This window comes from Pongo abelii, chromosome 12 (genome assembly GCF_028885655.2).
Source record: "Pongo abelii isolate AG06213 chromosome 12, NHGRI_mPonAbe1-v2.0_pri, whole genome shotgun sequence".
NCBI classification, from domain to species: domain Eukaryota; kingdom Metazoa; phylum Chordata; class Mammalia; order Primates; family Hominidae; genus Pongo; species Pongo abelii.
The window spans coordinates 78,786,178-78,810,726 of NC_071997.2; the positions used below are offsets into that span (position 1 = coordinate 78,786,178).

At 39.6% G+C, this 24,549-nt stretch overlaps 1 protein-coding gene across 2 annotated transcripts in view; it reads left to right on the plus strand.

Annotated features, from left to right (window-relative positions):
* Positions 1-24,549, plus strand: part of ASB3 (ankyrin repeat and SOCS box containing 3) — a 256,125-nt gene that overhangs the window by 169,677 nt on the left and 61,899 nt on the right. For both annotated transcript variants that reach the window (XM_063713281.1, XM_054546467.2), the window contains exon 10: positions 17,642-17,730. In XM_063713281.1, coding sequence (XP_063569351.1) covers positions 17,642-17,727 — 86 coding nt within the window. In that variant the 3' untranslated portion in view covers positions 17,728-17,730. The remainder of the gene's footprint in view (positions 1-17,641; positions 17,731-24,549) is intronic.

The following is a 24,549-nucleotide window of genomic DNA, read 5'->3' on the forward strand; positions in this document are numbered from 1 at the left end:
ATTTATCTGCTTGACACCTATGTCTGTCTATTAATTGGGTTCTGAACTCGGGCTTGGGAAAGGGAGGTCCTATTTGTTAACTCTTCAAACCCCACCAGTATCCTTCAAATAGACCATCAAGCTCTGTTGATTGCCTGGTCTTGATTTCTCCTAAATTCAATTCTTCTCTCTGGCCTTTGTGCCATTGCCTTGGTGTAGAATCTTATCAGTCTTGCAGTAGCTTTCTAACAGTTCTCCTTGCTAATAGAGAATGAGATATATAGAGAATAAAAAGTTTCTATTTCAGCCCATCTCTCTTCACCTCTGCACCTCTGTCTCAGCCCTAGAGTGCAGATATGACACTCCCCTACTCACAATTCTTAAATGCTTCTCTCTGACTCCAGAACAATACATTCCTTAGTGCTGAATACAAGATCTTCAAGGCCTGGCCACCCGTTACCCTTCTTAGTCATATGTATGCCTTAAGCAGCCTCTGTTCCAATTAATTTGAGCTAGTTGTTACATTCTTGGACATATCAGGTTCTCCTTTGCCTGCATGACTTTGCAGGTACTGTTTCCTCACTTTAGAATGCTGTTTCCCCTTTCTGTACCTGGCCACCATGAATTCTTAAACTATTAGCTTAAGGGCTATCTTCTCCAGGAAGCCTTAACCTTTCCACTGAGTACATTCTACTTGTGGGCATCTATGGCACTTACCACACAGAGGTGCAAATGTCTGCCTTCACCTGTCTGCTCTACTAGTTAATGAGCATCTTTAAACAGAGCATTTAGCTGCAATGTTTTGACCTGAGGAGGAGTCATGCATCTTCTTGTATCTTCTTGGTTCAAGCTGATGAACAGACACATCACAGAAGAGGAAAACTAGCGGTTAAATAAATGTATGAAAAGCAGCTCAACCTCAAGAGTGATTAGGAAAGATTCAAATTAAAACCACAACTGGATGTCATTTCATACTTTTAGGGTTGACAAAAATTAAAAAGGCTGGTAAAACCAAGTGCTGACATAGATGCAGGCAACTGATCCTGCCATGCACTGTTGATGGTAGTGGCAATTAGAACAATCACTTTGGTGTAATTTTACAACATCTAGTACATTTGAAAATGCATGTGTGCTGTAACCCAACCATTCTACTTCTAGTTATATCCTCTGAACAAATTCTGCCACCAGGAAAGTACAAGTATGTTCATTGCAGCATTACTTGTAATTATGACAAGTCAAAGGTGTTTAAATATCCATCCACAGAAGAATGAATAATAAATCATGGTGCATTTATGAAGTATAATATTATATAGCAGATGACATAAATAAACTAGAGCTAAAGTTACCAACATGAATAAATTTCACCCATTCACCATGAAGAGTGAAAATGCAAATTGTAAAATGATACTTACAGTATACCATTTATTTAAAGTTTAAATAAGCAGCCAAAACAATATAATACATTGTTTAAGTATACACACATGTAGTAAAAATATAAAGGAATGCTTGGGAACAATAAACACCAAGTTCATGTTTATGGCCATTGTTGGGAGGGAGTGGAATGAACATAAGGGATCTTAACTGTGTTTGTAATGTTTATTCTCAAACCGAGTAGTGAGGTCATGCTCACTCTGTTATCCTCTGTTGCTTGATTATCTCTTGTATCTTGTTTTTCAAATGAGCAAAATCTTTTATCACCAAAAGAAAAATAAAAAACCTCATATTTTGGAGTTGGATTTCAATTCAAATCCCTTTTCTTCTCTTTAGTAGCAAGGGCAAGTATCATAACCCCTCTGGGCCTCAGTTTTCCCATACATAAACTGAGAATAGTAATTCCTTATTCTGTTGGTTACGTTAGGATCAAATGAGAGATTGCAAGCCAAACAGCACAGTATCTGGCACACGTATTGAACATCCAACTAATGTTAGAATTGATGATAATTCTAGAAGGTTCTTTATATATGCATGTTAAGTTTAAAGTGAAATAACGTCAGTTGTCAATAGAAAATACATTATCAGTTCCCTTCCTGTCTATCCAACTCCCAAAACCTCAACCTGAAAGATGGGTGATGCATTTAATTTTTCATGTTTAGAGTTTAATTAAGTCTTTCCCTTAGGTCATGACTGCATAGGTCAATATTGTTTTCAAGGCTGGGTTAATGTCCTTGACTTTCTAGATAATTTAGATAATTGAGATGCTTCAGGCAGAACCTGTCTAAATGCATAGCGTGTTGGACACAGAGGCGAGTCCTGACACATTAAATGTTCTCTCTCTCTCTCTCCCTCACACACACACACACACACACACACAAACTGCAGTCCATCCTGCACATTGCATTACTCTTCTTGCTTTAAAGTATTTAAGTGGCTTTTGAGTTCATTGCAAACTGAATCCCCTCAACCCAGATCAGCTCTACTGCCTGGCTTCCTTTCCGGCCTATCTTTGCCCCAGCAAAACCAAGTGATGTGTCTTGTTCCACCTCCACACCTGTGCTGCGACATCACAACCAAATGTAGAGCATCCTTGGAATGCGCAGGCCTCCTTGATAGTCTGACTTCCCATGGGCGAGATCAAGGAACCAAGGAACCAAGGAACAGTCCACTATGCGTGCTGCAGAAGAGAATAACATAAAAAGCAGTGTGGTAGGAAGAAGGCACATATCAGAAAGCTGGGGCAGAATCGGGCAGTATGCTGGACTTTTGCAATACATTTTGTAATAATTCCCTCCTACCATAAAATTGAATAATGGCTATAATATCAGTTCTGAATATCATGACTTAATGTTCTAATGAATTATTATAAAACTCCATGGGGGTCTAAAAGTCTAGTAAACAAATCTTTTTGCGCTGCAAACCTTGCCCAAATATTCTGGAGCCAGAAATCCAGGTTTTGAATCTCAGCTCTCTCTCTACACAGAGAGGTTAAGTTACTTGTGACCTTTAGTAAATTACTCTACCTCTGTGACTCTTTAAGGTGAGGGAAATAATAGTGCCTATTTCACAGGTTTATTGTGAAGGTTAAATGAGTTAATATGTGAAATCAAATGGTGCCTAATAATAGAAAGTGTGAAAACTCTTAGCCATTCTTCCCTGCCTAATTTGGTTGGACTACAAAAGGTTCTTTGTGTCTTAATATAAGTTGTTTGTATTTTAGAAGCGCAAGCATAATTTGACTGTTTTAACAGAATTACTGTTAAAAAGGCTGATAGGGAACATGAAGAAGCAATAGGACCAGACAGTAGGCTTTTGAAGGAATCTAGGTGAGAGATGATGGTGGTTCACACAGGGTGCTGACAGGTGAGGTGATGAGAAGTCTATACAACAAAATCTACTAAATAATCTCTCATCCCTCATTGCTTTGTGGTACCCATCTTTATCACAAATCAAGGGCCTTTGCACGTACGTGCGAGTGTGTATTGTATGCATGCATATGTGTGTGATGTGTGTGCGTGGATGTGTGTGTGTCTTTGAGCTCTACTCGATTCATTGCATCTATCTGTTGTGTCAGTACTATAAGATTTTTAATACAAAGACTTTGTGATATGTGTTAGTATCTGGTAGAGTGAGTCCTCCTTTTTTGTTCTTCTTTTTCAAAGTTAACATAGTTATGTTCTTTTATTCCGCTGTATACATTTTTTGAGTGACTTTATCACATTCCTCGAAGCAGAAATTTTATTTGGAATGATACTAAGTCTGTAATTAATTTGAAGAGAAATGTCATCTTTACGATGTTGTTATCACTTCTATGCATTCATATCCTTTCCTTATGTCCCATAATTAAAATTTTAAATTAGTTCCCATAAAAATCTTTTATGTTCTTTCTTAGGTTGATTCTTAAATGCTTTGTTGTAAAGAGTACGTTATTTTCTATTTGATTAGGGCTGGAATAGAGAAATATTGGTTTTCATAAATTGATCCTGTTCTGGTAACCTTGATGAGGTTTCTCATTAGATCCCATAATTTATCTCTATTTTATTGGGTTTTTACATTTTCTGCAATTGATTATAGTTTGGAACTGAAGTTCATAGTTCACTGCCTGAAAGTTGAAATTCTAATTTTAATAAAAGTGCAAAATTCAAGATCCCTTCTTTTCATAAGGATAAACAAAATGTACAATTCCAGGACCTTAGTGAAACCACAGCTAGGGATAATCAAACTATTTTTCCAATTATAATCACACCAAACCACATTCCCAAACACAGTATCTTTTGTAATGTTAATGATAACATTAGCAGCAATAAAAATACTAATCGTTCAATTTACATATATTTTAGCATAATAATTCAGAACCATAAATGAATATCTCAACCTTTTACATGTTTAAGTTATTATACCACAAGTAAATGTTATGTTTTTATTTTTTCTTTCATTATACATACTTGTCTTTGCTTATAATATAAACATCAATGTCATATTGTTTTTCATTTCATTCACATATCATATACATTAATTTAACACAAGTCAGGATTTATAATTATGTATTAATAGAAAAATTCACCAGATATTTAAATATTTAAATACAAGACTGAAAAAGGAACCTATTTTCAATTTTGTTTTATTTGCATATTTTTTCACATAAAGGAATTCAGGAATCCATCAGTTTTCAGCCAGTTTAGAATTATAACATCAGGTTTAAAAACAGGTCATTCATTTATATGGACTTACAGGTAAGAATAATTGTGAATTTCTATGAGCAACTCAAATAACAGTTTATGTAGTCACATCACATTTTATTAAGTATAAATATTCAAATGGGATAGTAATTTAAAACATTTCTAACAGTGGAAACAATTTTTCAGCTTCATAAATTACCAAGGGATGCCATTTCTAGTTGAGGATAGTCCAGTGAAAACATTAGCATACTAGTTTGTTTTTAGACCACACATGAGAACACACACAAATTAATTCACTGTGACATAATATTCTTCTGTTTAGGAGTTTGAAATATTCAAAGAAAAGGAATAAATTGTATTCCAAGGATATCTCATGAAAAATTAGAAGCAGTATAAGTAGTCAAAACTAAGGAAATAATTACAAAAACTACAGCATATCAACTATGGAATATTAGGCAGCCATTGAAATTTGAAAACTATATAACATATTAAAAAGTATCTATGCTCTTGAGTAAAGAAAGAAAATTTATAAAAGCTGAATATAGCCATGTGTGATGGTGCATGCCTGTACTCCCAGCTGCTTGGGAGGCTGAGGTGGGAGAATCCACTTGAACCTGGGAAGTTGAGGTGACAATGAGTCATGATCATGCCACTGCACTCCAGGCTGGGTGACAAAGCAAGATCCTGTCTCAAAAAACAAAATAAAAACAAACAAGCAAAAAAGTTAAAAAAAAAAAAAAAATTGAACAAATACAAGGATCTTAACTGTATGTTTAAAATACAATTGTTGGCCAGGCGCGGTGGCTCACGCCTGTAATCCCAGCACTTTGGGAGGATGAGGTGGCCGGATCACGAGGTCAGGAGATCGAGACCATCCTGGCTAACGTGGTGAAACCCCGTTTCTACTAAAAATACAAAAACAAACGTAGCCAGGTATGGTGGCGGGTGCCTGTAGTCCCAGCTACTCGGGAGGCTGAGGCGGGAGAATGGCGTGAACCCTGGAGGTGGAGCTTGCAGTGCGCTGAGATCGCGCCACTGCACCCCAGCCTGGGTGACAGAGCGAGACTCCATCTAAAAAATAAATAAATAAATAAATAGAAGTGTCCTTGGCCAAGTAAAAAATGAAATTATTAGTTATAGAGTGGTGAGATCATTAGAGAATTCTTCATTCTCCAAATTTATGGGGGTAGTAATAATAATAGTCACAAAAATATCTTGAATATCTGCTTTTGTGCCAGGACCTATACTAAATACTTTATATACATAATTTCTAATCTTTGCAAAAATCACTGTCAGTGCTTCTCAAGCTTTAGTGAACATCAGGAGGGCTTGTTAAAACACAGATTGCAGGCCTACCTGCGAGACTTTCTGATTCAGTAGGTCTGGGATAGATTTCAGAATTTGAATTTCCAACGAGTTCCTAGGAATTTTGATGCTGTTGGTTAAAGTCCACCCTTTGAGAATCTCTGATTTATAACATAGGCATATTCCCCATGTTGTAAATGGGGAAATGAGGAGTCAGCAGTTAAATAACAAAGCTAGTAAGCTATAGAGAGAGGATTTACCACAAGTTTATTTAACTCTGAAGCTTGTCCTTTTTTTTTGAGATGGAGTTTCAGTCTGTCGCCCAGGCTGGAGTGCAGTGGCACGATCTCGGCTCACTGCGACTTCTGCTGCCCAAGTTCAAACACTTCTCATGCCTCAGCCCCCTGAGTAGCTGGGATTACAGGCGCCTGCCACTGTGCCCAGCTAATTTTTGTATTTTTAGTAGAGATGGGGTTTCACCATCTTTTCCAGGCTGGTCTTGAACTCCTGACCTCGTGATCCAACTGCCTCGGCATCCCAAAGTGCTGGGATTACAGGCGTGAGCCACTGCACCCAGCCAGCTTGTTGTTTTTACGCTTTCTTTCTCCATGGAGTGTAATCTTATTGCTCAACCACCAAGCGTCTTAGTTATCTTGTTGGCTTCATCCTCCCAGAGTGCTGCACAACAGCTGACCACTCATTAGGAGGCTTCCTAAGATGGCATACGCCTGGGGGAATCAAAGTCTTGCTTTTTGGGTTCCAAAATCTAGAAACTGAGATCTTGCTGGTATTCCTGAGTTAAACCGGACTTAAGGGAAATTCCTCACATGAGCAAAGCTCTCAACAGGCTGATATATGAAGTCAGGATGCCAGCTTACTAAGAGAAATGTTATTACCACGGGAGCAGACATTCTTGGTTGGCCTGACTGGGCACACTTTTCCTGAAGATATGTTCCATGCATGAGAAACCAAATTATCAGAAGGCCACTTGGTGATGATGTAATCAAGTCTAAGAGATTTAATAATATAATTTAAATATTTCATGTCATAAGTCCCTGCTGGTGTGTCCCATTGCATATATTTTTAGAAAAGAGAATCCACAGCAGGTAGATTGGTAACTGAGCTGGACTGATAAAGTGCTTCGCTGATCCCTGGATGCTGCTCAAAGGGGCCTGACAGATTGGCTCTTAGAAGTCCCATCTTTCCTATGTTTTTTAAGACCAATTATATCTTCTTTCTGATTGATTGTGTTTTAGGTGTCTAAGTAGCTTCAATCTGATGAAAGTCAAGGCTTGTACGTCTGGGTGGCATTTTTCTTTCCTTGTTTTAAAAAAATTATTTCAACAAAAGCCACCTTCAAGGCATTTTTCTTTTTAAGGTGACTTTGCATATGTCTTTGCTGATCTATTTTTAATTTATAACTGTAGTTAAGCACTCACTGGGCAGTCATTTCTATCTGCAATGGCTTGATTTTTGGATTGTAGAAATAAATTCATGGAGGTATTGGTTTTCTTGGCTTTAAAAACGTGAGTCCCAAAGTTCAGAGAAAGGGTAACATCTGGAGGGCTGTTTAAGACCCTAGACCTGAGAGAGGTGATCAAAGGCAGAGACATTCTTGCTCTCATCAGCAGGGCAAGACTTGGAATAAGAGGCATAAGAGATGCTCATCAGTGAAAACAGATTCAATGAACACATTCAATTTGTTGGCACATGTGGATGATTGCCCTTGTGGAGGTCCTGGCCAGGGCATGCCCTTCCCATGCTCTTGTTTCACTCTGTAGGCCAATAGTTCTGAAAGCGTGGCCCCCTTGAGCAGCAGCAGCAACCACTGGGAGCTTTTTTGGAATACAGATTTACTGGCCCCGCCCAAGACCAACCATATCAGAAACTGTAGGAATGAGGCCCAACTATCTGAGTTTTCCTAAGGCTTCCATGTGAGTCTGATGCTTGCTACAGTTTGAGAACCATGATCCTATACATTTATGTCTAAGTTACTTGAAGAAGGAGCTCTCATATATTCTAATATGTTCCATACGTTCCATATGTGCCATCAATAGGCACAGGCAGGGCCCACTGTGCCTGTGGATCTCTCACAGAAACTAGAGTTGTGGGTGAGTTCCCTCTTGGATTTGAGCTCTGAAAATTTATGTTTCGAGCTTTCTGACTTTATTGAAGCAATTTTCACTGGCCTGGGCCCAGGATCATCTTGGATACAATTACCTGGGTTGGATATGGTTAGAGGTCTCAGGAAGGCATTTCTTGAAAATGGGTTCTTCCAAATATAAGGAGTCTGGGTCTCCAGGAGTCTGGGACTTCACTTTCTGGGACACTGGCTAACTTTATGCACAAAAATTATGCACAAAAAAATTATTACAAGAACATACATAGGGGAAAGAACAACTTCTTCAATAAGTGGTGCTGGGAAAACTGGATATTCATATGCAGAAGAATGAAACTAGACTCCTATCTCTCACCATATACAAAAATCAACTCAAAATGGATTAAAGACCTAAGTGTAAGACCCAAACTATAAAGTACTAGAAGGAAACATTGGGAAAATGCTTTAAGACATTGGTCTAGGCAAAGATTTTATGGCTAAGACCTCAAAAGCACAGGCATCAAAAATAAAAATAGACAAATGTGAATGTATTAAATTAAAAAGCTTCTGGCCGGGCGTGGTGGCTCACGCCTGTAATCCCAGCACTTTGGGAGGCCGAGGCGGGCAGATCACGAGATCAGGAGATCAAGACCATCCTGGCCAACATGGTAAAACCCCGTCTCTATTAAAAATACAAAAACTAGCTGGGTATGGTGGTATGTGCCTGTAGTCCCAGCTACTTGGGAGGCTGAGGCAGGAGAATCACTTCAACCTGGGAGGTGGAGGTTGCAGTGAACTGAGATTGCACCACTGCACTCCAGCCTGGCGACAGAGTGAGACTCCATCTAAAAAAAAAGCTTCTGTACAGCAAAGGAAACAATAAACAGAGTACAGAGACAACCCACAGAATGGGAGAAAATATTTGCAAATTTTTGATCCAACAAGGAACTAATATCCAGAATATACAAGGAACTCAAAGAACTCAACACCAAAAAAATAAATAATTCCATTAAAAAGTGGGCAAAAATCGAAGTAGATATTTCTCAGAATAAAACATACAAATGGCCAATGGCTATATGAAAAAATGTTCAACAACACGAATCATAAGGGAAATGCAAATCAAAATCAAAACTGCAATGAGATATCATCTTATCCCAGTTAAAATGGCTGTCACAAAAACCAAAAAATAACAAATGCTGATGAGGTTATGGAGGAAAAGAAACTTTCATACACTGTTGGTGGGAATGTAAACTAGTACAACCATTTTGGAAAACAGTGTGGAGTTTTCTCAAAAAGTTAAAAATAGAACTACCATATGATCCCACAATCCCACTACTGGATATTTATCCAAAGGAAAGGAAATTAGTATATTAAAGGGATACCTGTACCTCCACGTTTATTGTAGCACTATGCAAAATAGCCAAAATATGGAATCAACCTAAGTGGCCGTGAGTGGATGAATACGTAAAGATAACATGGTATATATACACAAAGGAATACCATTTATTCATAAAAAAGAATGAAATCATGTTATTTGTAGCAACATAGATGGAAATGGAGGTCATTATGTTAAGTGAAATAAGTCAGATTCAGAAAGACAAATATTGCGTGGTCTCACTCACATGTGGGAGGTAAAAATGTTGAACTCATAGAGATAGAAAGTAGAATGATAGTTACCCGAGGTTGGGAAGGGGGTGTGTGTGTATGTGAGTGTGTGTGTGTGTTTATGTGAAGGAGGTAGAGGAGATGAAGAGAGAGAGGTTTATAGGTAAAAACATACAGTTACATAGAAGAAATAAGTTATAATATTTGCTAACAAAGTAGAGTGACTGTAGTTAACAACATTATATTTTATATTTCAAAATAGCTAGAAGAGAAGATCTGAAATGTTCCCAATACAAAGAAATGATAAATGTTCAAGGTGATAAATATCCTAAATACCCTAATTTGACCACTACACATTGTATGCATGTATCAAAATATCACATGTACCCCCAGAAAGATGTAAAAACATGTATCAATTGAAAAATCAAAAAACGTATGGGCCTGGAACGTGTGTATTTTTGGAACAATGGGTTAATCTTACAAAGGACAACGTAGAATGACAGTGGCCACAGTGGGGAAGTTTTAATCTGTTTGTAGGCTGAGGCAACTAAGGAGGTTTGTTTTTTCTTTTTCTTTTAGGAATATTTAAAAATTCCCTCTTCCTAGGGGAGGACACTATGTAGGTAACAATTTCACTACTGCTCTTGCAATATATGTCTGTTCAGAAAGAAGGCTTCACCTCATCAGTTCCCCTTGGGGGAATTTTTAGAGTTTCAATTTCAGGACATTCCAATTTAGAAATTTCTTTAGTTTGTTGTGCTTCCCTTTATGTCTGGAACTGCATTTTTAATATCTTGGCAGATGGTGTGTAAACTCAGGAATTTTATACCCATAATTTGCTTAGTGTGCTGGTAGGACATTTCTTCCGAGTGTAGTTTTTTTTCTTCTTCTGATTATAGCATAACTGCAAGACTTTCATCAACCAATTTGGAGGAATTTGGGCATATCCTACCCATATTTGCGCATTAAGCAGCAGTTTCTAGTTCTTATTTCTTTTAGTATTTATTTTTCTTTTAGTGAAACTTTGCAATGTTATCAATAGCTATTTCATTAAAGGAGAACAAACATTTAGGTTGTGTGTGGAGAATGAATTTATGCCAAATTATGCTCAAAGTCTTTAGGTTATAATGTTTTCCAAATAACAACATAGAGGATTTTTGTAATAGAGAATAAGGCTGCATGGTTTTAAGTCGGGTCTTTTGGATATGAGAATTTGACTTGGGACCCATGTCCAACCTGGTCAACCTACTGATGAAACACATTAGTGTTGTAAGGTTTGTTTTTTCACAAATTTGAAAAGTTAACTTTGTACAACCCTTGCTGTTATGATCAATCCTTTAAAAATCAAGTATGTATTAAGTATTCATTATTTACTCAGTATTGTATTTGCTTCAGTGAGGGACACAAGCCATTTAAGACATGGTTTCTGTCCTGAAGAAGCTTAAAAATCCAGATAAAAGAAGAGAACTAACATGCATAGAGAAATATAATGCAAGACTATGAATTGGAGGAGAACATTTTTCCCACCACTGGCTTTTTTGAGGGGGAGTTCAATGGAGTACACTCCAGGTTTCTCTTTCCCCATTATTAATTCCACCTTCATGGACTGAACAGTATGCTCAGGACAATTTCATCCTCCTTTCTTCTCTCGGGAGCTAGCTTGTCTACGCAGAGCATGGGCCTTCCTTGATGCTTCCCTTCCAATATGTGTGTTTCACTTGGGTGTGTATCCACCTCTTGCCCTGCTCCAGGGCTGCCTGAGATTGGGGGTAAGTCTACCTAGATAAATAAGCTAGGGGTTAGTCTTAGCAAAATCATGTAGTAATAAAGTCAATATTTTGACCTTTATGTTTATTCTTCATTTTAACTCTCGGTTTTTACAGAAACCAAGTTGGGAAGAGACCTGAATAATATATGATACTGAAGTTAACATCCATAGTAAGTCAGGGTGGGCTATGATTGTTTGGGAAAGATCTTGTGAAGATTTGTTGGGATTGAGTCTTGGAGGATGAATAGAATTTAGAAAATAGAAAGAAGGGAGACTTTTCAGCCTCATTTGCCTCTCATTTTAACTTAGGCTGATGAAGTGTAGAGAAATAGCACAGTTATTTTCCTATCTCAGATGATTTCATGGGACAAAGGAAAATAAATTGAAAGGAGAATTCCAGATTTTCAGAAGTTGCCAAGTTTATGGAATGAAGCAAAGATAGTTCATGACTGGTCTAATTACAAAAGATTCTCTAAAGGAGTGTCATTTGCCCAATCCCACTAGTCAAACACATCCAAGTCCTTGGAGAAATGGGTCTGTCTGCCAGAGGGCACTGGTGCCTTTAAGTCCTGCTGATGCGGATGGAGAATCAGATGCCAAACATGGAAAACATGACCTTCTGACGATACATTTGAAGGCAGCTCTTCCTCATACTGTGTAATTACAGGCAAATCATCTAAGTGTTCTGGGTTTCATTTCTCATCCATCAGAGGTTGGGATAAAGTGGATGTTCTTAAAGGCCACTGACAGCTCCTGGACAGAGCTTCTGTTAGAGAATTTGTGTACCAACCTGGAACTCTATAAAGCCTTGTGGAATTGAACAAAACAAATAGAAAATGTATATGATCTTCAAATTAACCCTCCTATTGTGTTTTCAAATGGATCTAAAATACATATTTACATGCTGAAAGGGCATAAAGCCTCTCAAAGATTATTTGAAATCTGAGCTGATTGCAAAAGGATTGATTTCCAGCAAATGTGGCAAAATGAGTAAGAAGAATTCAGGACATTGTTTTATGCACTCTGATTTTCAATAAAAGATCATTGTTTCCAGATGATATTAAGGATTCCTTAGCATGTCACCAATGTTCCCGTGTCTTACTATTTCCTCTGTCTTCCTCCCTATCCCCAATCTCCCCTAAATCTATGGCCAAAAAAATTAGCAAATGTTGGAGGAGGAAAGTTGGAGTACTGCTGTGTTTACTTTGCTTTATCTGTTCTGGATTTAGAGTTAAAACCTTCCAGTGGATGAACTGTATCAAGGGTTTTTTATTTTATATTGTGAAATGTGTTGTTATGCACAGTTCATTCTACTAAAAAACAAAAAATGTAAACCTAAATTAAAATGCATAGTGTGGATCCCTCAGAGGGGGCTTTTGAAACACCCAGGCATAAAATGTTGCATAGGTTTCTTGTTAACCAGAAAATTATTTTAGCAAGCGATCCTTCCTGAGGCCTCGGATAGGAGCTGGTGTGTCGTGAGCCTCCAAAGTTGTGAGGTGGGTGCTTGATATTGCTCACATTTATCTCACTTGCCGGGAACTTCACATCGCCATCTGTCTCAAGCTTTGCCAGAAGCTACCTGTGGTTTCTGAAGGCCAGAAAGGTCTGGACAACAGGGGGCTTAGGGAAATAAAGTGGAAATAAAATATTGTAAATTTTTTTGTTGTTGCTAATGCTCCTCTTGACACATTGTATGAAGTATTGAGTGCTCTCTCTGGTTTCATGCTGTGAGGATGCTTTCATGATGATATTTTAAAAAGACAAAACCAACTTCCTATGGTGGACAGAGTCATAACCTGGTATCTAGAAATACAGTTATCAGCCCTTACATTTAAACTATTTGCTGGTGTTCCAGATGAAGTGAACCACTGGTGAAGAGCTCTCTGTAGGAAGAGGCTGAAATCGTTCAGTAAACCTCAGCTCTTTTATAACTGAAAGAAATAAGAGAGCTGAAACAGTGATTAGTAGAGTTCAGAAAAACCCTCTTTCAGGCTAAATTTCCAGTAATTGTCTCAATGCACTGGTATGAATACTGACAACTGCCCCTTCTGTCCTCTATAACTACATTCTTTAAAGAAACATTCTGGAAATCAGATTTTAAAATTGTGGCTATTCAACGAACTGTGGACCACGAAGGCCTTAACTAAGTATGTGAAAGGGAAATGAAAGCTGTCTAGGTAAATGAAGATGTCACAGTAAATATGTTGCATTTTTATTTCCACTTACAAATCAAAGCCTAACCCATGTAATACAATCCCAAAAAACGAAGCAGTGAATCTAAATGGCAGTTGGCCAGCAGTTCTAAAAGACAAAGTATAGGCCAGCTAACTTTGTTACTTGCTCTGGGACCTTGGCCAAGCTACTTAACTCCTGTTTCCTGATTTCTTTTTCTTTCTTTTTTTTTTTTTTTTGTGATGGAGTCTCGTTCTGTCACCCAGGCTGGAGCTGCAGTGCCATGGCGCAATCTCGGCTCACTGAAACCTTCTCCTCCCAGATTCAAGCATTTCTCCTGCTTCAGCCTCCTGAGTAGCTGGGATTACAGGTGCCCCCCACCACACCCAGCTGATTTTTTTTTTTTTCAATAGAGACAGGGTTTCACTATGTTGGCCAGGCTGGTCTCGAACTCCTAACCTCAAGTGATCCAACCACCTCGGCCTCCCAAAGTGCTAGGATTACAGGTGTGAGCCACTACTCCCAGCCCTGCTTCCTGCTTTCTAAAATGTAGATGTGTGAGGGTCTTATGACATACCACATGTTAAGTCACCAAGCCTGGTGCTTGGCACATTGTAAGGTTCAACATTTTTACTATTTTCTTTCCACACCCTTTCTTGTCCTTCTTCGTGCTGTCTTAGTGTGACAAAGTTAAAAGGAGTAACAAGGTAACATCAGAAACCAAGCCTTCCTGTTAATCTAAAAACAAAAATCACAATATTAAAGATATTTTCCTGGATAATACAAAAAAATGGAGGCGTTTGATTACAGAGAATCATCACTAAAAAATAAATTTTATTTCCACATGGTGGAAAGATTTCAAGATGTCCTGGTCTGTTCCGTAGAGGCTTGCCTGTCCTTCCTCACGTCCTCCAAGATGTTCCTTAGCCATCTCTTGTATCTTTTATCAGTGATTGCTTGCAAAGCATCCACTCGGTTTGCAGTAGAAGTAGTTTTGGGATCTTTGGAAGAGCGGGGCACTGGGAAATGGGGAGTGGAGGCCTTGGAGCCTCCTCCAACTCTGACTTACTGTGGTTCCTTGGGCAGCCTCAATTGAGAAAATTAGTGTAAAGGCACTTTTAAGGATCAAAATCTCTTCCTTCTCCTTTTCTCATTCTTCTCCTTCTAGCCAATGATGGAGACAATGTGAGCCCTTGTCCTCGAAGGGCTTTTGGTTTTATCGTTTGGCTATAGACAGCAGTATTTCATGAGTCCTTGGAAGGCATGTGTGTGGGTCAAGGGTTCCAGGGCCCACTAGGTGGGGCAGGTACATGAATGGAGGTAGTAGCCTAAGAAGAGAGGGCATGATGGAGACCAGTGAGTTGGGAAAGCAGAGTCCACCTGAGCTTTATTCTAAACTCTTCTAAATGCATTTAAATGTGAACTCATAAAAATGGCATCTGCAGCTGGATTCAGCCTCAAATAGCCAGTTGATAGACTCTAGTGTGGACAGCAGGTGGAAAGTCAGGTGAAGCTGAGAAAGGTGCTGACTGGTGTCATCTAGGTGTTGTTTTTTCAGAAGAGATGGGTCCCAGTCTGAGTTATAGTTTTTCTGTTTCTAAACAATTCAGCTTCATTAGAGTCTCACATCCTGAAAAATCAGCAGAATTTTAACTGCCTCAATATCTCCGAGTCAGCATTGGATGCTGATGTGTTCCCAGTCACACCTTTGGTTTGCTTTGCAATTCAAAATTTGGTTTCCCTGCTGTGGCTGATGCAGTTGGCTTTGGTTATAGTGCAACAAATTCACATAAACATTTATGAGGGTAAGTAATCATATTTTATGCAAATAATTCTTCCTTAAAAGTCACTTTAAAAAATGCGTACTATATCTTTTCTCAGTCAGCACATCAAGCTAATAACAGTTATTGTATCATAAAAATTTCCTTCATGACTGTTTATTGTTCCATTTATGTTAAATTTGAAGACTGGTCTCTATTTTGTTTCTCCTCTCCCCCCATTAAAATTTTATACTAGCAAAAGAAATCATCATTAGTTCACATATCACATAATTGTGCCAAAAAATCTAGAGATTGCTACTCCTGAGAAGACAGTGTCCATTAAAAAATGTATGTAGGTTCCAAATCCAAGGAAACACAAATTAGTAGCTAATTAACATTGAATATTTATGATGCAAAGTGTCTTCTTGGTCAAAGAATGAATACTTTTTCGCCCATTTTAGGAGTCCATTTTGCTTCCTTATTAAAGAACACCTGGGCTGCCGCGGCAGAATTTAGACAGGATGTGATGGAGGAGAACTCTCCTCAACCCCTCTTTCCTGCCAGTGGAGGAGGAACATAATTAAACAGACTTGTGCCTTGAAGCACTTATTTGAGCACTTATTTGAATGCAGGAAGGTGCCTCCAGGGAAGAGGGTGGGAGATACTTTTACTTCTTTATTTTTTATTCATTTTTTGAGACGGAGTCTCTCTCTGTCGCCCAGGCTGGAGTGCAGCAGCGCGATCCCGGCTCGCTGCAAGCTCCGCCTCCCGGGTTTACGCCATTCTCCTGCCTCAGCCTCCCGAGTAGCTGGGACTACAGGTGCCACCACCACGCCCGGTTTTTTGTTTTTTTTGTTTTTTTTGTTTTTTGTATTTTTAGTAGAGAGGGGGTTTCACCACGTTAGCCAGGATGGTCTCCATCTCCTGACCTCGTGATCCGCCCGCCTTGGCCTCCCAAAGTGCTGGGATTACAGGCGTGAGTCGCCGCACCCGGCCGAGATGCTTTTACTTCTAAGAGAAATTATGGGAACAGAGGATTAGGGAAAATGGTGTGAGCCATTGTAGGATGCAGCCCTTCTGCAGTGTTCTGTGGGAGAAACCCTAAGCAGATAATCAGCATTTATTGTGTCCTCAGTGACTGGTCCATTCTATGCCATATACAACGGTCTTTACAGAGCTTGCAGTCTGCTGAGGGGAACATCCAAAACTATCTGAACCCCCGGGCTGAACCAGGCTCTGCAGACGTTGGTGGTGTCCTAGAAGGCTCTTGCTGAGGTCTTATGTCTGAAAAGAAACCCTCGGAAACCCACTTGAGTCTTGCATTTCACATGAGTGAGTACAGTCTGCTTACTTCTTGGTGAGAGAACATAACTGTCTAGAGTTTTCACATCCATATTCTCTGGAAGGTTCTAAAGATGATGGCATTTGACTGGGCAAAGCCTTGTACCCAGAATAAGCACCTGGATGTCATTTCCCCAAAGGTTGAGATGGAGGAGGCAATGTAGAAACAGGAGACAGATATAGACTTGTGGGGGGAGATACAGGTCTAAATCCTAGTTTGGCCACTTACTAGCAGTGTAACCTTGGGCAGGTGACTTAATCTCTCTGTACTTTGATTTCATCATCTGCAAAATAGGGTTAATATTACCTCCTTCTTGGGGTTATTGTGAGTATTAAATAAGAGAGCACATATAAAATATCCATCACAGCACTTGGCATAAAATAGGTACTCAAAAAATAGTAGCCTTATTATTTTTGTTATGGTGATTTCCCATCATAGTAACTCTAACATAAAACAGTTAAGCTGATCTGCATGTACACTTAGATATGCAGCTTGCTCTCGTTATTTAAATACATTTTCATTCCATATTCAGTTTGAAGTATAATTCAGGTCATGAATATTACTTTGTCTTTAAACTAGAAACACTCAGAAAATTATTGTCAGCAATGTATAATAATTATAATATTTTGTCTTAGCATTTAAAAAATAACCACTTATAAATATCTAAGTATAATATTTCCCTTTCTACTGAAGGGAAAATATTTTTCATTTATTGCAGTTCTACCTCTGAAAATAAACACCACAATGTAAACATACTAGCAAGGCTGTCTAGAGCTTAAAAATCAGTGAAAATGAATTTATAACTCCAGGGAAAGATAATGAAAGCACACTTACAAACCTCTATTTGAGAAGATGTATGAATTAAGGGTAAAGGTGTGAAAAGTAGCCAAAATGGGGCACTGTCTCAAATTCTTGGTAAAAACAGTGTTTAATTGTCATCATTCTCATCAACCTTGCCTGGCTTAACGCACCGTACTTTGTCTTTGGCCTTTGTAGAACAAGGCTTCATTCTGCAAAAATATCTGGGAACTTCAAATTCACAAGTGGATTTTCTGCTCAGGGAAGAGCTGCCAATCCGTTGAAAGGTATGTTACAGCTCTAAGAAACTGCATCCATTTCCTGTAGGATCCGTGGTTTCTCATTCTGGTTCCAGGGTAAGTATCACTTTACCTGTGTGGTTTACACCCCTTGCTCCATGGCCGGTTTCTGTTCCTGGGGCTGTTCATCCCTCTGTAATTCCCGTCAACCACTTCTCCTTCTCTATGTTGACATCAGCTCCCTGAACTGCCCTAGGTGTGGTTGTGGTCTTCTTACTCTTTATTTTGCCTATCTGCATTCTCCCACTTTGCAGTTCTGTGAAATTGCTGGGCAGCTGGCTTCTTTGCATCTGTTCCTGGAGGCCACTGAAGTCACATAAGCACACTGAAGCACACTGAAGTGTGCATAAGATCTATCTTTCTACCTGTAGTTGGAAGAAAAGTTTGTTATTTTAAATATTAGTTGCTGTAGGAGAGCATGCTCAAACTACCATGTGAGATCCATTAGTGGGTAATGAAGTCAGCATAATAGGTTTCAGCCAACTAGAATTTTTCCATTAAAAAAGTAGAATTAAAAAGGAAATATCAGGGTGCAGTTTATTTTTATTGTGTTTTACTTTTTTTTTTTTTTGAGATAGGGTCTCACTTGGTTACCTAGGCTGGAGTACAGTGATGCAAACATGGCCAGAATTAGAGCAGAATTCCATCCAGGAGGAACGTTTTTCTTTTGTTTTAAAAATTCATATACCTTCTTGGGGTGGTTTTATAGAAATGTTGATTTCTCTGCTTACTACCCCATTCAGCTCCATGCCAACTGCTGCTAGGGTGCTTAGGGTAGGGCATGCAAACGAGAAAAATGATTTGCATAATAAAGTTTTCACCACCTTTCTGTGGGCAAGAGAGTTCAGGGTTTGGAGGCTCTGCAAATAAACAAGAGAGGAATGTTGAGGAGAGGCTGCTGGAAGCTGAAGTTTGGGGGTTCAGATGACAGAAGGATGAAAGGACAGACAAACACATAAACAAAGCTGGTGGCATGGAGGTAGGGGAGCAAGGAGAACCCAGATAGTGAGAAATTCTTTAAAAGTTAGGGGGAAAGACGGCCGGGCATGGTGGCTCACGCCTGTAATCCCAGCACTTTGGGAGGCCGAGGCAGGCAGATCACAAGGTCAGGAGATTGAGACCATCCTGGCTAACACGGTGAAACCCCGTCTCTACTAAAAATACAAAAAACAAAAAATTAGCCAGGCATAGTGGCGGGGCACCTGTAGTCCCAGCTACTCTGGAGGCTGAGGCAGGAGAATGGCGTGAACCTGGGAGGCGGAGCTTGCAGTGAGCCAAGATGGCGCCACTGCACTCCAGACTGGGTGGCAGAGCGAGGCTCTGTTTAAAAAAAAAAAAAAAAAAAAGTTAGGGGGAAAGGAAGGTGGCAGTAGAGGGAGGGGGTGAGGGAGTCCTTGAGAAATGTTGGCATGGATGTATGATAGTCAATTTCAAGTTGTGTATTCCATGCTGCACTCCATTACTTCCAAATCCTCACACAAATACTTATTTTGCTCATAACCTTGTGTTTGTGATGTTCTGCAGAAAGAGGGCAAAAGACAGTGGTCCCAGAACTCCTAAAATGGAGCTGAGCATTGTCAGTTAAGATCCAGAGAATAGCCATGAAGCAGGATTGACCCAGGTATGGAAGCTAGGTAACCCCTTTCTCTCAAACATGCCAGAGGAAATGACGTTTGAAAAGATAAGGATAAATTCTGATGTTCCAAGTCTCAATGTCTTGTAGCCAAAGACCACCAGGAACACATATGTATTAATAGTTGAACAAGTTGGGTCTACTACTCATTGCAGCTGCAGCGGGGGAGAACTTACATTGTGGGGAGCTGTGGGGCGTCTCAGTGAATGGATTTATAAAGGCTTGCAGGCTTTGGTCTTGCGTTGGGTGATTTTAGGGGAGGTTTTAAGGAAGCGGGCTTTGCTCTAATTGAATGCTGTCAGGAAGCGGAGATAATTCTATGATTGGTTATCTTAACTATCCTATGCATAGAATGGGCAGGCTAGAATGAGGCTGAAACCTTAGTTGGTAAAGCAACAGCAGTTGCCCGCATTAGCTCGGAGAGGGGGACATCTGGTATTTCGTGGGTTGGACAATATTCCTGCTTTGTCTGTGTTCACACGTGTGGAGTGGTCTTATTTTTGTCTTGATCCGTCATGGGCACAGAGTGGCCTTGTTTGATGCTGATGGTCCATAAAGTTATTTGTGTTCAACAAAAAAATACACCAAAGTGTGACTCATAGTAGCAGGCCCGTTGCCAGATAATCAGGGTCTGATTGTCTCCTCAGTAGTATGGTCATTTGAATCATTTTACTTGAATATTAAGAGACAGGGTGAGCCCAGGGAGTTGTGAGATTGGGGTCATCAAGATGACAAACACATATTTTTATGCATACATATGTGATGTAGTTTATGTATACATAAAGGTTTCCTACATAGTTGTTTAATGTATGCCGTTTAATGTATGTTGTTTAATATACATGTTAAGTACCATGTTCCCTCTGTGAAAGGAAGGCAAATTTACATCTTCCTCATTAATTGAGAGAAATTCCACAATCTCTCTTGTGACTTTCATTAACTACCTTCAAATTTGCCCTTCAAGAAATTAGGGAGTTGGGCACCTGACTCAAAATTTTCTAGTATAATTTGAGTGACAAGGTCAGATGTCTGTAAGGATGGATGGAAGTGATTACCTCCACAAATTAGGATGGGATCTTGTAGATATGGAGTTGCAGCATTCTTTGTGTGCTGAGAGCTAGAAACCCTGCGGATGGCCTGAAATACGCAGTTTGCATGAGTCAGGTGGCTGGGCTGGAGAATGGCGCTGGCAATATAATGTTTGTGTGGTTAAATTCAGCTGAGCTCCACTTGAAATACAGCTGGCTGGGCTTCAAAGGAAAACAGAACTACAATGAATCATTGCACATTAGAGTGGGTTAATACCATAATATCACTGAGAAATCATTTGTAATAATGGTGAATTATACAACACAACAATATGCTGACTTTAATTCCAGTGCCATATGGCTTTTGGTTTACTTTTATGCCTTTGGGGGGGATGGGTTGCTGTGGTTTAAGGTTTTTTGCATGAAGAAGATCATAAAAGCAGGATGTTATTTTATTAGGAGAATAGAAATCTCAGTAAAATATAGACCTAGGACATAAAATGGAGATGGAGGAGGATTAGCAAATGCAAGATGACTTTTATTATTGTGTAGTCAATGAGAGTTGTAGTACATTTACCCCTCCTTTTTGTGGTTCCCGGGGCAGTGGGTGACTTCAGAATGCCTGGCTTCTGCTCTAGCGCTGCAGCATTCAGTGCAAACTTGTCTCTGGGTATGCTGCTTACACATCCCCACAAAGAAGGTTATGTTCCTTGTTTTTCAGAAAAGAACTCAGGTTGAGCACATCACCCTACTTAAAGTATACAGGACTAGGCCGGGCATGGTGGCTCATGCCTGTAATTCCGACACTTTGAGAGGCTGAGGTGGGCGGACTGCTTGAGCCCAGGAGTTCGAGACCAGCCTGAAAAACACGGTGAAACTCCGTCTCTACTAAAAAAAACCCACAAAAAGCTAGCTAGGTGGGGTGGTGTGCACCTGTAGTTCCAGGAACTTGGTAGGCTGAGGTGGGAGAATCACCTGAGCCTGGGAGGTTGAGGCTGCAGTGAGCTGTGACCACTGTACTCCAGCCTGGGCATTGGTGTGGGACCCTGTCTCAAGGAAAAAAAATATTCAGGACTAAAAGTTGTGACTTCTAAGCGTCAAACTCATTTCAGATCACCATAGGTGCAGGTCAGTTGGCATTTCACTCAGAGAAGTGAATTTACCATTGCCCTTCTCTGTAACTCTGTTCCCCACTGTAGCCAAATGCTCACACCTATGTCACCTGTGAACCCTGGGCCAGCCAGGTGCTGGGATTGATGCCCCCAAAGTCCTGCAATTGGCAGAACTACGTGATCGGTTGTGCATCTGCTAGTGCCTGGCTGGTGACCGTCTAGCTTCTTGGCCCGAGGTCCTACTTCTTGTTGTCTGTTTTCCTGAACCCTGCCTGGTCTTTGTTACCCTCTGACCCGGGGCACCTGTGCACCCATTAAATCCTGCCTGCCCCTTGCCTTGTGACCCCTGTTCTCTATTCCCAGGTGCTCTGCCCCATGGGGACTTGCCCCAGGTTCTGGACTATGTGCTTTATTATCTCTTTTAGCTGTCCAGATTTGAATAACTTGGTTACTCTTATTTGTTTGTAGATTATAACATAAACACATTTTATTTTCCAAATATAAATTTATATTAAAATGTTGAATATGCTTTTAAACATACATATATTTCCCTGTCACTAGATCCTGAGACATCTTTGATATGCCTCAGATATGCCTCTCTGAGAGGGTCATTATATCTACCAGCAATGTGGTTCTGAGTCCTAGATGTCCATTAGAACCCCCTGGGGAGCTTAAAATAATGCCTGGGTACTATTCCCCAAACTGATTTAGCTGCTCTAAAGGGTGGGCCTAGGCAACCGCAGGTAATTCTAATGTGTTGCCCGAATTGGGGACCACTAAGCTGGCACCATCAGCATTTTTAATGTTAGGTGAGGCATTAAAATGTACCTTTTAGGTATCATTGCCAGATTTAGCAAATAAAAATACAAGATGCCAAGGAGAATTTGAATTTCAGATATATGACAAATCATTCTTTAGTACGTGTCCCATGCATTATTTGGGACATATTTTTACTAAAAATTATTCGTCATTTATCTAAAATTCAAAATTAACTGGGAATCCTGCATTTTTACCTGGCAACTCTACTTTTAAGGAGAATCCCATATTTTGGAGAATTTTTTCATTTTACTGGTTTGATTGATAATCAAACTAATATGTTCTTTGTATTCATGCTCCATTGAAAAAGCACCGGAAATCAAGTTTGTGTGTTTATACCTAGGAATTTCTGAAGGAGAAAGCCTTATACATCCAAAGAAGCCAACATGTCAGCTAGCATTGGATTTCTTTCTTTTCTTTTTCTTTCTTTCTCTTTCTTTCTTTTCTTTCTTTCTTTCTCTCTCTCTCTTTCTTTCTTCCTTCCTGCCTTCCCTGCCTTCCTGCCTTCCTTCTTTTTCTTTCTCTCCCTCCCTCCCTCCCTCCCTTCCTTCCTTCCCTCCCTTTTCCTTCCCTTCCTTTCTCCCTCCCTCCCTCTCTCTCTGTCTCTCTCTCTTTCTCTTTCTTTCCTTTCTTTTTCTTCAGAGACAGAGTCAAGTGCAGTGGCATGATCACAGCTCACTGCAACCTCGAACTCCTGGGCTCAAATGGTCCTCTTGCCTCAGCCTCTTGAATAGCTGGAACTATAGGTGCATGCCACCACACCTGGCTAGCTTTTGTATTTTTTGTAAAGATGGTGTCTCACTATATTGCCCAGGCTGGTCTTGAACTCCGAGATCAGGCAATCTTCCTGCCTCAGCCTCCCAAAGTGCTGGGATTACAGGCATGAGCCACCACTCTTGGCCTAATAGTGGGTATCTAACTGCCCAGCTCCTTCCTCCTTTTGTACTCTTTGGTCAGTGGCTTCTCCAGGCAAATTTATAATCATATCATTGTGCTAGTGTCCTCTTTGAAGTAAGTCAGCCCTTAAGTCAGTCTTGGCTTGGGACATGAGAAGATTCCAAAGAACTCTTTGGAAGAACCCGGGGAGGCCTAGGAGCAAAGTAACTCAGCTGAAGGGGGATGAACAAGTTCTGGGATGTGGAAAAAGGCATATACTGTATTGGCTTTGTCAAATGGGAGTAATGTGATTATGAACCAAGTTTTCATCAATAATGCATTATTATTTTGAAGACATTAGAAGTAACAACTGTTTACAAGGTTTATGACAGTTCTGACATTTTAATGGGTCTTTAAATGGAGTGAATTATTAAAAAGCATACTTCAGATGAGGTCATGGACTCTTTAAGTTTCGAGATCAATAGAAATAGCTTGTGTGTGTGCCAGTGTGGTGAAAGCTATGCCAGTAATTTGTGCGGGCAGGTTATCAAAATAAAATTGAACGATGAGAACCAGCCTTCTCCTTCTTACCAACCCTCTCATCTAACATACATCAAGAAGACCAGATATAGCACAAGGATCCAATAATGAAAGTCTCATCTGTTCCAGTTCTCATATGAAAAATACACATGTATGTTGACCTTTCATTAAGTTATTATACTAAAAATGACAAGAAGGAAAATAAAAATAACAAGAAAAAAGAGATAGTATCTTCTGCCTTCCCATCTTTCCCTTAATGATCTGGTTGCTTATTTTGGTATAAATTTTGCAAAAATTTTATTGTTTATTATGCCTCCATAACATTAAGAGTGTCAGCTAGTGTTTCACAACAACAAGAAAGTCTTTCTTCAAGTTGAATGTTGTACAAGACCAATATATAAAAAACACAGATAAAAGCAGAGCTTTTCATTTGAAGAGGGGCCCGGGATTGAGCTGTTTCCTCAGTTCCCCTTATTTTCATTTGAGGTGTTTCTGTAGAGAATCTCGAGGGTTCTAGTGAGCTCAGTTAAAAACCACTGCTGTAGACCAAGCTTCTGATTTATTTGAATTTTTCATTTAGTGTCAGGTTGTTTGAATATGTATTTGCTGTTATTATTAAGAAGGTTGCTAATTGGGCAAACTCTTGTTCCTCTGTGGCAGGATTTGTAGAACATGGCAGTTTAGGACTCTTATTATCAAAATCTTGTTAGCAGTGTTCAGTTTTCAATGTATTGTTGCTGATAAGGAGGTGTCTAGAGATTCGCATTTAATGGCAGTGGAAAATGGTGTTTGTCATTCACTGCAA